At 40.9% G+C, this 17,709-nt stretch overlaps 1 protein-coding gene across 2 annotated transcripts in view; it reads left to right on the top strand.

The window, feature by feature from the left end:
* Positions 1-17,709, top strand: part of SYNGAP1 (synaptic Ras GTPase activating protein 1) — a 2,730,366-nt gene that overhangs the window by 1,648,492 nt on the left and 1,064,165 nt on the right. For both annotated transcript variants that reach the window (XM_044083521.1, XM_044083520.1), the window contains one exon: positions 1,190-1,334. In XM_044083521.1, coding sequence (XP_043939456.1) covers positions 1,190-1,334 — 145 coding nt within the window. The remainder of the gene's footprint in view (positions 1-1,189; positions 1,335-17,709) is intronic.

Below are 17,709 nucleotides of genomic sequence, written 5' to 3'. Positions count from 1 at the left end.
TGTGATGATCAGCAATATCTCATCCAGAGATGCAGAAAATATGAAAATGCTGAACTGGGAAACCAGCAGCACATGCTACTCTTACAGGTTCAGGTACCACTGCCTGACTCAAACATGTTGACCTGATCGAAAGTATATGTTGAAGTGTTTTGCCTTGAGTTCATGATGATTAAAATGGCAAATACTTTTAACAGTCCCTTGATGAATAGTTTCCAGAGCAGTCATAACACAAGACAAACATAAATACAAAAATACATTGCAGTTTAAACACAGATGGTGAACAGGATAATACTTTAATTATTCTTTAGAAAACTTGACCATAGATCAAACATGTTAAATGACATAAATGAGTCCTACCAAAGCTTTTAGCGTAAGATAATTTGAACTTAAAACCATATTGTAGTGTAAAAAAGCAGATTGTTCTAAAGATGCCAACTATGCATCTGTAAAATAACTCAGAAGCTTCTGTGTAATACAGAATGTTTCCCACAAACTGAAGGGAAACAAACAGAAGTTAGGATTGTGATTCATGATTTCAGATTCATTAAACAAGTCAATAAAGTAAGCTTCAGAGAATAATAAATCCTGAATATCAATACATTTAAAAAAAGAGAAGTAGTAGCAATTATCAGGTCTAAAGTTTAAGTGGCCACAAAGAAATAGTTCTATATTGAAAAGGTGCTAGTACCTGAAACAGGCTGCCACGCAAATTGTGTGTGTGTGTCTGTGTGCATGTTAGTGTGTGTGTCTGTGTGATTGTAGATGTGTGTACTGTCTTTCTGAGTGTGGTGGTGGGATGCAGTCAGGAAATGAATAAAAAAGTGTAGGTTTGCTAAAACTTTATTACATTTCGACAATTTTTACAGGCTTCAGAAATGTGCATCTCTGTTGTATGTTTATTCCTTTTGTACTACAGTTTTCATTTTTTCAGTTCTTTTGCTTTCTTTATGTGGATGCTGATCTGTCTGAATGTTAGAAGTAGCTGTACACTCTGACCCAAGTACTGCCTATCAGGCATAAATCCTACTTGGTATTTCTTTTCACTCATCATCTATGACGGTAGTTGCTTCACTGCTGACAGCTTTTTCTTTTCTAGAACCTGGAGTTAACAGACAATATATCTTTGGGTAATATGTTCAGGTGTCATACAAACTGTTCTATTTTTTTTTCTGCTGATAATTTTTTTCAGGATTTCCTTTCGGATATGGCTATGTCAGAAGTAGATCGATTCATGGACCGTGAGCATCTCATATTTCGTGAGAACACACTTGCCACAAAAGCAATCGAAGAATACATGAAATTAATTGGACAGAAATACCTCAAAGATGCCATTGGTAAGTCATTTAGTTGGATTAGGGCAGTCGGGAAGAATAAGAGGCTTGTTTAGTAGTACATAGTATAAGGACACATTAGAATGGAAAATTAAGAACCCTTATGTCTGGTTGCATTAGGATGAAGTTGTGAAACAGAAAAGAGAAAGCATGAATAATTTAAAAGGCTTTTCTCCTCCACCTGTTTGAGTGCAAACTGGATAAGGTTCTGTCTGATCAAGTTCAGCTTGCCAATGTTGAACACCCTGAGTGCTCTTTTCCATAGGAAATTATTGGCAGTGTGGCTTCTAAGTGTTTGCTGGCAGTGATTTATTTATTTTTGTTTTCTTTTCTCCATGTTGGTGCAACAGTGGATTTTGTATTTATACGTTTGGATGCAGGGGGACTTGCCCTCCCCACCAAAAAATGGTTATATTGTAGTTCCTCACTGGGTTGAATTTCCAACCAGTTTTGCCTGTGGAGTTGGTTCCTGGCTAAGTTGTAAATCAATGAGTCATACAGGCAACATAGTTTAAAAGATGTTAAATAATTTCTAGTGCACGTAGGCATGTTCTTCCAGATCAAGAAACAGAGACAGGAGATAAGGAGAGCAGGGTGGTTCAAACTTCAAGGGATATATAGAAGCACAAGTGGGCCAGTTAGAAATAAGATGATCATCTTAGCATAGTTACAATTCTAAATAAAAATTTTGTGAGAAAATAGTTTGGCTCTGAAGCATAGATGGATGAGTCCTTGACTGCAGGCCAGGTAATCTGAAACCAATTAGTGGCATGGACACTTAAGGAGCTAGGTAGGAGAGGGAAGGTGAGTAAGAGCAGGGTAAGAGCAGCCGTCATTGGCTCATCTATCCTGGGAAGGGAGGTATTTTTTCCCACTACAGTGCTGGTATTTGCTGTAGAAAAGGTACATGACATGCAGTGTTTGGACTGAGGACATATTCCTGACTCTGCCAAGATGCATTTATGTGGTAGCTTTTTTGGGGGTTTGTACAGAAACATGCACACCCACAGAATAATGCATAGCAGTCCCTAGTATATATGAGTGCACACATCAGCTGATAGAGGAGGGGTAGGGCCACACAACAATACCCCCGATGGCTGCCTGGATGACAGTCTGACAATATGGTTCAGCATAGTGGGTTTTGCATCATGACTGACGGCCAAGAGGGAGAATGAGTTAGGAACATAGAAATATCTCCAAACCCTCTTTTGATGATGGCCTCATTAACCTGTTTTGACTCCCTCACTAAGCATTGCTGAATGCTGAGAAGAGGGAAGAATGAATAACAGTGAAATGGGAACTTGAAGGTCCTGTAGTAGAGACACAAATGCATACAAGAAAATAACACTACAAGCATATATTCCCGCCTTCCCACAGTAGATAAAGGATGTAGTACAGACATTATAAGTCTAATATGATTAGAGCAGGTGTGACCACTATTAAAGTAAGGCTGCTCAGGCTTTACTCTGTGTCCAGATACACAAAACATAGGAGATACCTATATGAGATACACAGAACATAGCAGACACCTATATGAATACTAGCAGTGTGTATAGTACATTGCATGGCGAAGTTAATGTTTTAGGAAATGTACATCTTCTACAAAGTGTAAGTTACATAACACTGGAAAACGTTTAAGTGTACAAATGGGGCCTTAAGGGATTCAGATAGGAGGAAAACAAAGATGCATTTCATAAATGAAGGTATTATACTATTGTACTTGGGTAGCTTAACAACCTGCAACCTTATTTCTTGATGTATGTATTTATTTATGTATTTATTTTACATTTGCTGACCGTGATAGTCTGACTGGATTCATGTTCATTTTCAGCGGAGGCCCAAGGAGAAAAGTTCCAAGGTAGAACATACAGTAAAAATCACAAAATGATTACAAGTTACACACAGTTTATAGTCTCCAGTTGAGCAAGCAGGTATTATAATCATACATTTTTAAAACAGTGTTGACAAGTTGACTAGGCAATGTAACATGATTACAGACTATAGAGGAGGATCTAGTCAGGTTTTGAACACAGACATAGCCAGTGAGTTTTAAAGTATAGCTTGAGGCTTTTTTTTAACTAAGAGAGGGTTCAAGAGCAAGATCAGCAGGAAGAGAGTTCCGCATTTTGACAAAAGAGTTAGCAAACAGAGAGTCCCCAGCAGAGTTGTTGATTTTGGATGTGTGAACCAGTAGTTAGAAGAGCGAAGTGACCTCAAGTTGCTATAAGGGTTGATGATATTTTTAAGTGCAGGCGTATTATCAGAGTGGTTGAGAACTTTATGGGCAATTATAAGCTGGTTGTACTGAAGTAGGCTAGGCCATTCTAGCTACCCCAGAAGATTTAGGTTGTGACAGTGATGGGTCCTATAGGCTGTGCCTGTTGCAAATCTAGCAATGTGGTTATAACAGCTGGAGAGTTTGCTAAGAGTGGATTTATTCAAATTAGTAAGTAGAGGGGAGGCATAGAGAAGAGTGGACAGTAGATGGGAATGAGCAGTAGCAGTCCTAGCAAATGGAGTAAGAAAAGGTTTGATCTTGTAGAGGGAGCTAAGTTTTTTGTTAATGGCATGGATATCAAATTTGAGGGTGTTGTCTGTTGTGATGCCTAAGAGTTTGGTTTGAGCATCTGGGGAGATAATGGTACCATTATTAGATTTTATGGTAAAGAGTAGTGAGGAAGACTTACAAGTGGGGGAGAAAAGAAGCAACTTTGTTTTGTTAGGGGTTAATATCAGCTGACAGAGAGCCAGTTTTCAACTATATTGAAAGTATTATGGGTTAATGTCATTACATCTGTCGGGGGGGGGGGGTGACTGATCAAATCAAGATGGAGTCATCCACATATTGGATACAGGTAGCATTTGGGATGACAGTGGGAAGGTCATTAATAAAGAGAGACAAAAGAAGGGGTCCTAGTATGGAGCCCTGGGGGACACCTAGGGTGATGGATAGATTGGTTCATAGTTTGCCCTGCCATAGGACAGCTTGTTGTCTACCACACAAGTAAGATTGAAACCATTGAAGTACATGGCTATTTAGTGAGAATGCCTTAAGGATGTGCATGAGTATTTGGTGGTTGACCATACTGAAGGCCTTGGAGAGCTCTAAAAAGAGGGCTGAGGAAAGCTTGCTATTGTTTTGATTATGGTTTATGGTGTTAGGATAGGAGGGCTGAGGTGGTACTGTGGTGTGGCCTAAAACCATGCTGAGAGTTAGCCAACAGTTTTTTCTGGGTAAGATAATGTATATGTTGTTTATGGACACACTTCTCCATAATTTTTGCCAAAGGTGACAGGATAACTATGGGTCTAAAGTTTGACAGTTTGAAGGCGATACCTCCTTTATGGAATGGTATTACATGAGATATTTTCCAAATGGAGGGGGTGGTGGCTTCAGATAAGGTTCTGTTGATTACGATGGAGATGGGGTATGCTATATTTAAAGTAAGAGATCACTCTTGCTGAGAATAGAGCTTAAGAGTTAGACTAAACTGTCAATTAAATGATGACGTGATGTTATCATTTTCATTCTTCCTCAACCCATGGGTTTGGATCCAATCCTCAGATCTGACCCGCTGCATACTCCAGACTTTGGATCTAACTCTCAATCTCCTCCCTCTACCCATTATGCTTTAGTTCATCCCCATAACCTCAGATCTTATTTGCTGCTATTGCGAACAGATGCACGTTTCTCAATCAAGCATTATTATAGAGTTGTTTGTGAGTTAATTCAACCTTTTTCTCTCTTTAAAAGTTAAAACTTTATCTTTAGCTGAATTTAGCCATTTATTTCTGTCCTCCCTCTTAGTTTCTCCACAATATGTAATTAAGCCCATACCACCGACTGTGCATTCTCCATTGTTTCAGACACCTAATAAACATTCTAGGCCACAATCCACTACTTCCTGCAGGTCCTCCAGAAGCTTATTGGAAGCGAATGTGGATAGGATGATGCAAACATTTCTCAGAGCTCAGATGCAGATGGGGGACTTATTACCAGCTCCATCCCCTATCAGATCAGTCAGTCTTCCTACAACATCCAAAACTATTTTACCTCCTTCTCCAATTTGTCCAGTTGTTTCGGAGTCCCAGGATTTAAAATCCTTGAGAGGTCCAGAGTCAGATCTGAGGAACATGTCTTCTTCAACTTTGATGGTATCCTTGACTAGTTCCGCTCCTATACTGTTTGATTGGAATGAGTCCCGGAGCAGAATTGTTGGGGTTGGGTCTGTACATCTGGGATTCACTCCAATGTTGTCAGATCTGTCCCTGCCCCTTGGAGCCTAGAGCCTGGATAGTTCAAGTCAGTTTCCATCCTCGAGGCATGGATCCAAGAATGGTTCAAACTTCTACCTCTCTTAGCCACCATTCTAAATCCATCAGCTAGTTTACTTCTGATCTGCACGTCATCATCTATAACTGCCCAGCTCTTTATCATTATAGTTTTTAATTCATAAATATGTGTACTGATGCTGTAATAAACGTAGCAGTATAATCAAGTTACTTAAAATTTACGCATGAGAGTAATGCTCAGGAAATAAACTATCTTAACGTCAATTTAAGCAAGGATAGAGTTAATAAGAGATTTCTAGCCAAAATTCATAGGAAACCAACATATTCTAACTCTTTCTTACATTTTACAAGCTCATACCCTATAGCTAACAGAAAATCAGTTGTAAAAAGGCAGTTTGTCCATGCTGCAAGGATAATTAGCTTGGATGACGATTTTGTTACTGAGTGTGAGGAATTAATAACAGTGTTCAAGAGAAGGGGTTACCCAGGGGAATTACTGTATGATTTATTTGCAGAGGTCAAGCAAAAAAGAGCTAGTGGTTATTTCATGCCAAGTTTAAGTCAGTCAGGTAACCAAGTTGAGGTTCGATGTGCAGGCAATCAACTTGATTATACTGCTACATTTATTACAGCATTCAGTACACATTTTTATGAATTAAAAACTATAATGATAAAGAACTGGGCAGTTATAGATGATTGCTGTGCAGATCAGAAGTAAACTAGGTGATGGTTTTAGAATGGTGGTTAGGAGAGGTAGACGTTTGACGAGTTTAACTGAGGGTAGTAGGAACTTTAGGAATGTTAACCAGGGGCGCATGAGTAGATGTGGTATGTGCAACTATTGCAGTGTTATGTATCAGGGTCAATTTGTTGAGGTTAATGGTGCAAAATATTATATACATGGTAGGTTTAATTGTAATACAACGAAAGGAGTCTGTATTGCAATGTGTAAAAGCTGTCCAGCTTACTATATAGCCAAAACCACTAGTAATTTAAAAGAAAGAGTATATGAGCATTTATATGCTATAAGAAGAGTTAATCTCACAAATGCACTTGCAAAGCATGTCCACAATTTCACTGACCACAGGTTCCAATTTTGTGTGGTTCAATAAGTCAATGAGCTAGCTGGGGGGGGTTGTCCCTTGGCATTGCAGTTGGAAAAAGCAGAATTAATGTGTCAACTGTTATTGTATTCATATGCAAGGCCGGGACTTAACAATTATTGTGCAATCAAGAGCATTCTTAGAGTAAAATCATTAGCTAGGTACAGTATATGGTTTCATTATTTTATTAATATATATAAAGTGTATTTTTGGTTTTGAAGTAAATAGTTGAAATAAATAATTATATAGTTCCCTTTTGGTGCTGCTACAAGAGGAGGGCAATTTTGTATTGTATTATTTAGGAGTTGGAATACTTTTCATTTTTATTTGTGCATGATATATTGTTTATTTATTTTTTTGTTTTATTATTTAATCCAAATCCAAATATAAAGGACATATAATATGTGGATCTGGTAGCAACAAATATATACATCTAATATGTGCTTAGTTACAATGTTTTAATGGATTTTACATTTTACGAATAGGGAATGATGTCATTTCTTGTCGTGAAAGGATGAGGCAGTTCATTAACACCATTTAAAATATTTGCCATCGTTTTAAATAATGTCTGAAGAAGTTTGATATTTTATTTAAACGAAAAGCGCTTAACGTATTAAAGTGTTGTTTTTTTTACATTTACGGTGCTGTTTTTTGTGTCTTATGTTACCCTCCCCAGCACATGAACTCATTAATTTAGTTTCCCTATGAGCTTAGAATGAGCCGGATACCATCTAGCCTATTCCAAAGAGACCTGGCAAATTCTTAGCCAGACTAAAGACAGACCCCACTTAAGGAAAGGAATCCCAGTTGATGCTATGGTGGTGGTGGCAGCCACCAAGAAAGAGCTAGCAGAACAGAGTTCTTCTGTCCATCCACCAAACAGGGAATGTATGGCGTTGGACAGATTCAGAAAGCAAGTGTTTGCCTCGGTGACCTTTGCCCTGAGGTTTGTCAATTACCTGACACACTTTATGAGACTTCAGAGAGATTTGGCCAAAGAGCTTTCAAAAACTTTCTCAGAGTCCATGTCCGCAGAGGATTTCAAAAGAACATCCTCACAGCTGGCCACTCTTTTGTCTGTCTCAAACGCTTCAGTGAGGTTGATTTCTCACACAGCTGAAGGCTCCTCATGAGCAGTTGGTTCAGGCATTACTCTAAGAAACTTTGTGGAGTATTTTAAGACATCCTTCATCAATGGCCCATTCGATGGCATATTCTTGTTTGGGACATCAGTAAAACAGATGCTTAACCTGCAGCAACAAGATGGAAAGATCCTGTTTGCCATAGGAATCAAGTTTTCTATACCTCAACTGACCTTTTCCAGGAATCAGAGAGGTGGTAAGAAAATATGGTTCTGAAAATCTCAGGGACCTTTGCAAGATCCACACAGGGACAATTTCTCCAGAGGCATAGGAGGAAATTCTAATAGGACATTTTGCCCTAGAAGCAGAGGAGGCCAGCAGAACCAGGGTTTCCAGAAGTCTTTTCCTGATAGACCCCTCCATCACTCCTGAGGTGCTACCTGACTGTACAGTTCTGGAGGCAGTCAGGGGACAGTTATACATACACCCAGAAGTGGGCAAACATAATAAAAGATAACTGGGTGCTAAAAATCATATCCAGAGGTTATTTCATTCCATTTTTCCAACTCCCTCTTCATAAGAGGAAGAAATTTCCTGACATTCCACCCAGTTAGAGGAAGAAAGCTGCACAAGAAATTCAAAAGCTGCTAGAAATAACAGTCGTCCAAGAAGTCTCACTAGACCAAATAGGATTTGGAACTTACTCATGCTTCTTTTTAGTGCCCAAGAAAACTGGGGACCTCAGATCAATTTTGGATCTAAGCAGTTTGAATCAGTATGTGAAGAATTCAAAGTTCCAAATGGTCACAGTACAGGCCAGCCTACCATTTCTTCACAAGGTTGATTTAATGTGCTCAATAGATCTTCAGGATGCATACTATCACATCAAAATAGACAGGCACCCAGAAGACAGTTGCACTTTTGGCTTTGAGCCAGTCACTTCAATTCAGAACCCTGCCCTTTGGACTCACCACAGCCCCCAGGGTGTTTACCTAATATATGGCAGTGGTAGGTGCTCATCTGAGACCATACACTTCTGGATACAACAGCACAAATAGCATCTCTACCACCTCATTGCATATCAACTATCCAGGAATTAGGTTCATCTACTTATTTCCTTTCCATCTCCTCCAACACGATCAGTCCTTCAAGCACTAGCACTTCAAGCATGGCAACAGCTGTTGTATTGTTCACTTGGCACTTTTCTTTATATGCGTTCTTCAATGGACTCTGGATGTTCTGTGGCCCATTCTTTGTCAACCCCTATCCTTTCCGATTTGCAAATGACACATTCACTGTTGGAGTCAATCAGATGACATTCATATAGACTGACCCTTTGTTTTACCACCTCCAGTGGCAACAGTGACCATGGTTACTTCCCAACCGAGTGGGGGGGTAGGTGCATTTCTTGGGAATGACAGTCCAAGGCATGTGGTCCCCCCAATTGACCAATCTGCATATCAATGTACTAGAGGTGACAGCAGTCCCACTGACATTGCAGGCATTTCAAGATGCTGTTTCTCTAGGGACTATTGCAATTCAGACCGACAACATGTCTGTGGTCTGGTACATCAACAGATAAGGAGGAACCTGATCTTATCTCCTCCCCTCTGCAGAGAGACCATGAAGGTATGGGAGTAGTCGATCTCATCAGACCATTTTCTAATTGCAATGCACATTCCAAGAAAAAACAGTGTGTTAGTGGACAAGTTAAGCAGATCCATCCTGCTGCGTCACTGGTGGTCTCTCAGTCAGTCTGTGGCAGAAAGGATCTTCCATCACTGGGGCCAACCTTCCTGTAACCTCTTTGTGTCTCACACAACAATAAGTGCAGCAGGCACTTTGCTCTTATCCCCTCACAGGGGAGTCACCAAGAGATCCTGTAGTCCATTTTTGGCCCTTCTGTCTTCTTTGTTTATCCCCCTTTTCCTTTGATTCCCAAATTTCTGCAGAAAGCAAGTTGGCTGAAGAGCTCAGTCTTCCTCATTGTCCTCTTCTGTCCTCGACAGGTATGGCTCCCCTTCCTGTGGTCTCATCTTTGTTATCCTCCATGGATACTGGAGCCAACTCCAGATCTCCTCTCTCACTCATCAGGGATTCATCATCCCAGTATCCAGGCCCTCAAACTAATCACATGGTTTCTCCACTTCCATTAATGGTTAGACAGCCCAGGCTTTCTTCTCCTGTACATACCATTATTTTGGCCTCACAAAAGGAATCTGCTAAGAAAGTTTACAAGAGCAAGTGGAAAAGATTCTCCCTTTGGGCATTCAATAATGAGCTTGACCCATTCTCTGCTCCAGTTTCTGCAGTATTTCAATTTTTAGCAATGTTTTTAAAGAAGTATCTAGTTTCTCTATGATTAAACTACATTTAGCAGCTATTTCTAATTTTCACACAGGAGACAGAAATTATTCCTTGGTTTCGTCAAATTATGCAAAACATTCCTAAAGGGTATTTTTCTTTTCAAACCACCAGTAAAGGATCCTTCACCTCTCCAGGATCTCACAGTTGTGCTACAAGGTCTAACTCAGAGACCTTTTGAAGCTTTAGCTAAAGCTGATTTAACATTCCTTTCATGGAAAACGGTCTTTTTAGTAGCCATTGTTTCTACAAAGAGGATATCTGAATTCCAGGTTCTTTCCTCAAAAAAACCTTACATCATTTTCCATAAAAATAGAATTACCTTATGGACAAACCCTTCTTTTTTTACCAAAGTGGCTTCTGAAAATAACTTTAACCATTCCATTTGTTTACCAATCTTCTTTCCAGATTTTTCAAATAAAGGATAATATATGCTTCATCTCCTAGTACTGCGGTAGTGGTGCTGCGGTAGCTTTGTCGCCTCACAGCAAGACGTTGTCCCATTCGATTCTCAGCTAGAGCGCCTTCTGTGATGAGACATGCATGAATGGGCATACCTTCGTTGAAGGTTGTGCGTCAGGGCTGGCAACTCGGCACATAAAAATCCACTGCCAATTATTAGCGGACCGTAGTTTCGCTGTGGCGACCCCTAACCGGGAAAAGCCGAAAGACACAACAACATATGCTTCATCTCCTTGATGTACGCAGGCAGTTATGTTTTTATCTTCACAGGATAAAACAAATCAGAAAATCAGATCAGTTTGTCTCTTTTTCACCAAAAAGACTGGGATGCCTAGTTAAGGTCACTGTAGCAAAATGGATTACAGATTGCATTTCTTGGATCTACTTTCAACAAGGCATGACCGTACCCTAACCTCCTAAGGCTCATTCAACCAGATCCATGGCTGCTTCATCTGCTTTTTGGTCAAGAACAACTATTGATGATATTTGTGCTGTAGCCACATGGTCTAGTGCTCATACCTTTGTTACTCATTACAAATTGGATATTATTTCTAGAAACAGAGCCACCTCTTGTTCTGCAGTACTCCGGAATATCCTCCCATGAGGGCCACCCAAGATCAACATAGCTGGGAACTCTGTCCCATGGGTTGAGGAAGAATGAAAAGGACAACATCAGATGTTAAAGTTATGTACTTACCATAACTAAGCATCTGTGGTGTTCATTTTTATTCTTCCACATCTTCCCTCCAATCCATCCCCATCCTTCCATTTCTGGAGAGATGTCTTGGACTATGTTTTGGAACCTACTGTTCTAGGTTTGAGCCCTTCCTTTCTCTGTCAGCTTCTTCTGTTTTTCTCTAACTTTATGGACTAATGGTAGCAAACTCAGTTTGACATTATCGGGATGGATTAAGGCATTATGGGTAGAGGGAGGAGCTCGAAAGTTGGATCCAAAGTCTGGAGTATGCGATCCAGGAACTAATGAGGAGAAGCATCACAAATTTCAAGCCCAGATCTCAGAATATACAATGTCACCAACAAACAGATTTCACTGCCCAACATAAAACAAAAATAAATCCAAGAAAATGTAGTGTGTAAAAAAACACCAGTGCACACCAGAACAATGTTTAATAATCAGTCTAAGTGCTTTTGCCGTAAAAACATACAACAGGCCTTCATCAGAGATAAAAACATGATGCAACATCACTTCCTTTTATAAAAATTTCAAAATGGAAGTATGCGGCCGAGTCAGATCCAAGGATCAGGTCCGAACCCATGGTTTGAGAAAGAATGAAAATGGACAACACAGATAACTAGTTATGGTGAGTACATGACTTTAAATTATTGTAACTGATGGCAGCACTGTTAAATACAGTAGTGTCATAAATTGGAAGAGTCATGTTTTTCAGTTGTTCAGCACAGTAGCATTGTGGACCTAAATTAGACTCTGCTTGCCCTTGTCTCTATATAGTTCAGAATTGCCATCCCATTTATAGCTTTTTTGTCATTAATCCAGTTCCTACCAGTTGATGGTACAAACCAAAATAGTTACTTATTTGGTAAGCCAAATTTAAGGTCCATTCTTTTTGTAGAGGAAAACATTACAAATCAGGTAAGATACTTCTGTGCCTTTGTTGAGATCCATGATATAAAAAATCAAAACTTTCTGCAGAGCTAACACCATGCAATTACTGAACACGTGAGGTGAGAAGGGACATGCATTTCCATGCCATGTCATCTCTCTGTTTTTACTTTTCTGTGCTTTTGTTGAGGAATTTGGCAGATGGGTTCTGTCCATGTCAATATGTGCTTATTGATTATAAGAACGAACCTCAGATGATTTTCTTAATGTTATGCTTGTTATCAATTTGTCATGAACATTTCCTCACCTGTGCACATATCTGCCGGGACATTATTTTACTGAGCACAGCACTGTAGAAATACTCTTCACCATTAGCAGCAACAAGTTAAGTATAATATCAAAATGCAGCAGTTTTCTTACACTGTATAGTGAAAAATGTTCAGAGCTGTTTAGCATTGTGTGCGAATGAAATTACTTTAGAGATAGTGTGTCTTGCATGTTGCTACTCAAATGAAATTCATGGTCTCATGATTGATTAGTGTAGAAGTTGCAGAAGGTGTTTTCTTGTTTTATCTGTATTGCACATGATGTAGCTGTACTGGTTGAAATTTAAGAACTTAATGAAGATAATAGCTTTCTTTGTAAATGTTTCTTTCTGGATCCTTAACACAGGCATATTTTGCTTAGACTTTATTATTTATTTTAGCTGTTCCTAGGCATGCGGTTATGGACCATGGTAGAGCCTGACTTGTACATAAATATTCTGGGAATTGTAGCAGTCTTGCATAGCCATCAGACATTACAAGTCTGTGTTGACTCACATCCAGGGTTAAAGCAGATGACATTGTCATTGTGGCAGTACTGCACTTGCAAGTTTGTGAATGGTCACTGTCTTCAGAATATCTCACAAAAAAAACAAAAATAAACCACTCCCAGTCACTAGCTGATGTCAATTTGCAAATTACAACCATCCAAAGCTACATCCATGTCCACTAATGTATTTGATCCCCCCATCCCTGACATTTATTTATTTATGTATTTATTTTTGCTGAGGCATATTATTCTTATTTGGAAACATGCATTTTGGGATGTACTTCAGTCTGCTGTTGCCATTGTTTTAATCAGTAGATTACTGGAAACAAAGACTTTACTGGCAGATAAAGACAACTTTGATAATGTATTCTACCCATTTCCTGCTACTTAGTACATCGCAGATCATACTTAGCTAACAACTTATTATGTTCATCATATTGATCACTGCTGTAATAGCCTTGGCTATATAGGTTATATCTTGCCTAGGGTCTAACGGCTGGATAGCTTCCAAAGCTTCAGGGCACCTTCCATGTGCTCAAACCATTAGGCAGCTTGAGCTGAGCCACTAAAAATCACAGGTTTGAACTCCAAGCCTTTCAAAGCTTTTCTGCCGTTGAGTTGATGAGAAAGCTCATTTGTGGGCTTTCAAGGATCAACTGCCAGCTTGTGGTGTTCCTTTGCTGAGCAGATAAGTTCCCTTGGGGAGAAACCTTACAGCAAACATTGTTATTGTTTAAATGTACTTTCCTGTTTAAGAAAGTTATTTTTAATCTGGGAGTTTGTGTTTTAATGGACTGTCCCAAAATTTAACTGTACTTTTAAATGGGAGCGCACTTTTATCCTGTCAGTTTTAAAAGTTGTTTAAAGTAGTTGAAAAACATTTTTCCTGTGGAGAAATTTTGTCTATTGTATTGTACTAAAGTGCTTTTGTGAGTAAAAAGTGACTTTTCATAACTTAAACATTTTAATTGCATCTTCTGCTTGTTTTCCCCAGGAAAGAGGCACCATTTTCAGCTTGACCATGGAACAAACTACCAGTCCCACAGTCAATCCTTCTTCCAGCCACAAAAGGAAAAAGTTAATGAAACAGACTTTACCAACACAGCAGGATAGTAATTTGTCTAAGCTGCAGGTGGGTCACTCTGCTGTGGCCAAAGTTGGTTCCTCAGAACACTCATCTTTTACCCTGGATTTCTCAGCTGTAGCACCTGCAGCCACTATGGACCATTGCATTAGCCACATCCTTTGTGGCTGTTAGTGTCCCCTCAGTGGGCAAGGGAGAGACACTCTTGTCGCTCTTGGGAGAAGAAACAGAGAGGGCTTCCCTGTTTATTAAGAATGCTCTGTCCATCCCTGAGGAAGCTGCTGCTGCTACCATTAACAACACTATTGGGCTCTCTTTTCTTGTCAAACAGAAATAGAAAACTAAGCATGTATCTGTTCCTCCTGAAATTTCTGTAGTCAGGAGTAGTTTACTTGATTTGGCTTAGTGTTTAATTCAAGCTGTTGATCTTTCTAATAAGGTAGTTTCTGGTAAAAGAAAGAGAGATACCTCTTTTCCCGATTCAAGACTCTGAATCTAAACAAGAAGAAGAAGGGAGGGATGTAGGGTTTTCTCCTCAGATTTCTGATTCAAACTCAGAGGAAAGTACAGTGTCTGATTTTCCCTGTGGATATTTTTCTTTCTCTTAGACTATTTCCAGAATGGTTTTGGTGGAAGAACAGTAAGGATTTTCAGTTCCTCAGAAAATACGATTAGCTATTGAGATGGAATTTCCATAACTTTCATCTATTCCTCCTGTTTTGTCAGTTTTGGAGAATGTGAGTCACTGGCTGCAATTTTCCTGACAGTCATCTTACATTCTCCAAAAACAGAGATAGATTGTGTAAAGTTCCTCAGTCTTTTTAATTTTTTATACATTCATCCCAAACCTGACTTAGCGTCTATAGCATTAGTTAATCCTTCTGCTAATTCCAGTCCTACTTGTTTTGTCAAGGATGGGAAAATAATTGGTAAGTATGGGGAAAAGTGTAGCCATCTGCAACTTTGATTTTCACAATTTTGAATTGTCAGGCTCATAATGTTAAAGTTTGTTCTAATTGTGAAAGTATGAGGAATGTTTTGTCTGCAGTTTCTTTTTGTGAGGAAAAATCTGATTTAAATAATTTAGTTTTTTCAGCTGTTCAAGTTACTACTCACTCTTTGCATTATGTATATGATTCAGTTGATACTTCTTCTAGGGCTATAGTCACTGGTACTAGTTTGAGGAGGCTTGCCTGGTTGCATTCTCAGAACCTGCCAGATGATGTTGAAAAGTATATGTTAAGTTGTCTATCTCGCCTTCATTCTTGCTGGATGGGTTCGGAGCCGATCCTCGGCTCCGACTCGGCCACCCTAAAAGCTCGAGAGTTGGTTCCACTGGCTCGAGGCTCCCCCTATATCCCACAATGCTAGGCGAGAGTTACCTCAGATCTCGTTTGCCGCTACAGCGATCGAGGTGTGTTTTCTACCGGCTCCAGGTTAGTAAAAGTTAGAATAGTTTAAATTCTTTAACTTAGACTAGTTTAGTGTACTTTTCTTCCCCCTTAGGGTACTGGACTTACTTATCCCTTACTACCTTAGTTTCCAGCCCCCTCCTTTTATAAAGAACATATAGTTCTTCCCTAAGGCCTTCGGGCCCTTCCTCCCTTTCCTTAGGGTGCGTGTGTGTTTACTTAGGGACTTTTATTAACTTACCTTTAGTTTTAAATAATTCCCTTTTTAATCCTATCAGTGTAATCTGTGTGTGTGTGTTTTTGTGTGTGATTACACTTCAGGTTCCTTGAGTATGTCCAAGGATACAAAGGTCTCAGGCTTCAAGAAGTGTGACTCGTGCTGTCAGAAAATGTCTCTGACAGACGGTCACACTTCTTGTGTACTGCCTGGGACCTTTACACCTGCAGGACTCTTATGCTGTATGCCATGGCTTTAGCCCTAGAGTCCTGTAGGAGAGAAAAAATAAACTCATTTTGAGGGGTTTAATTAAGCCTGAAGGTTCCCTTCCTGTGTCTTCTGGGAAACCTTCTAAGGCTTCTAAGACCTCGGCTCCAGCTTCAGAGTCGAGGCCTAAGGCTTTGAAGCCTACTGCTTCATCGGCTCCGGCTGGAACCGATGAGTCTGTGACTGCTGTTTCAGTGGTTTCCTCGGCTCCGGCCGGAGCTGAGGCATTAGAGTCATGGGTCGGCTCCGATCATACCATCGGAGCCGACATCTAGAAAGAGATCGAGGTCACCGTCCCTTGGCTCCGTTCATTCGGCTCCAGCGTCTCCCCTGCTGTCTGAACGGAGCCATAGATCTCACTCCTCCAGGTCATCGAGGCTCTCAGATCACGACCTCCAGAGGGTAGTGAGTAGACTTTTGAAGTCCGAGGCACTGGCCCAAATGCTCCAGAGTCCGACTCATCAGTCGATGCCTCAGCTTGTTCCAATTAATATTCCTCCTCCGTCTCCTTTGAGCTCGGAGCCGGGGCGTCTCGGAACCGAGACTGTGGTAGCGTTGGAGCCGATACATTTGTCTTCGGCTCCGTCGTCGGCTCCGATTTCTTCCTTTGAAGAATCTCAGCGCCGGGCTTCCCTTGTCGGCTCCGAGGGGGTGAGTAGCATCGGACCCTTGTCCAACCCCCCTCTCCCTCTCGGTGCTTCGGCGCTGGTGAGTTCGGCTCCAACATCGGCCTCGGAGCCATCTCTGTCGGTGCCGAGGGAGGTTCTCAGCTTCTCGGAGCGGGGACCTCTGGCTCTGCCTGACAGGGGTGCATTCGAGGTCATGCGGAGTGTGTTGGAACCTTGTTCGACTCCACAGTTGGCTCCGTCCGCCCCTCCCACTTCGGTGCCTTTGGTTATGTCGACTCACTCCCTCATCCCAGACCGCAGAGAGCAAGCTCCTCAAGAATCCCCTGTGGGAATCTCATCCTCTTCCGAGGCCTCTCCTGAATTGGCAGGGGAGCCCCCTAGGAAGAGAAAGTGTAAGAGGAAGCACTTAGACTCACCTGAGTCTGTCACCTCTGACACGGGTTCCCCACGTTCCCCTTCTGAAGATGTCTCTTTCGCAGACATTCTAGAGATCCTGAAACAGAGGGGAAATTGGCCAGCCCTTAACCCTTCGGAGGATGAATCTGTGTATCTTGAGGCATTTGGCTCTCGCCCTTCCACCTCCTGGGTGTCCCCCCCCCTTTGATCCCCTCATGCAGGTGGTTGCAAAGAAGGCCTGGATGGCTCCTGATTCAGTGGACCCTACCCCAGGAGACCCTCCAAATTTATAACAGCACCAACTGACAAGCAATTTCTCACAAAAGGTGTTTCTGTGGATGCTATGGTGGTAGCTGCTGCCACCAAGAAGGAACTAGCTGATCCTTCGGTGCCTGTCCATCCACCTAACAAGGAATCCAGGTCTATGGACAGGTATGGGAAGCGGATGTTCTCGTCAGCGACCTTTGCAATGCGTTCGCTGAACTACCTATGCCATTTTACTCGTCTTCAAAGGGACTTGATCAAGGAAGCGAGTGATATGTTGAAGGATCCTACAGCTGTGGGTTTTCAGGACAAGATGAACACTCAGCTGGCTACCCTGAACTCCATAGCTAACTCCTCCATGCCTCCTTTCTTATGCGGCTGATGGAGCGAGCAGGGCCGCAGGGACAGGT

The sequence above is a fragment of the Protopterus annectens genome, chromosome 9.part0, assembly GCF_019279795.1.
Source record: "Protopterus annectens isolate FY-2018-M chromosome 9.part0, PAN1.0, whole genome shotgun sequence".
In the NCBI taxonomy this organism is placed as follows: Eukaryota; Metazoa; Chordata; order Ceratodontiformes; family Protopteridae; genus Protopterus; species Protopterus annectens.
This window is presented reverse-complemented; position numbering and strand designations above follow the sequence as displayed.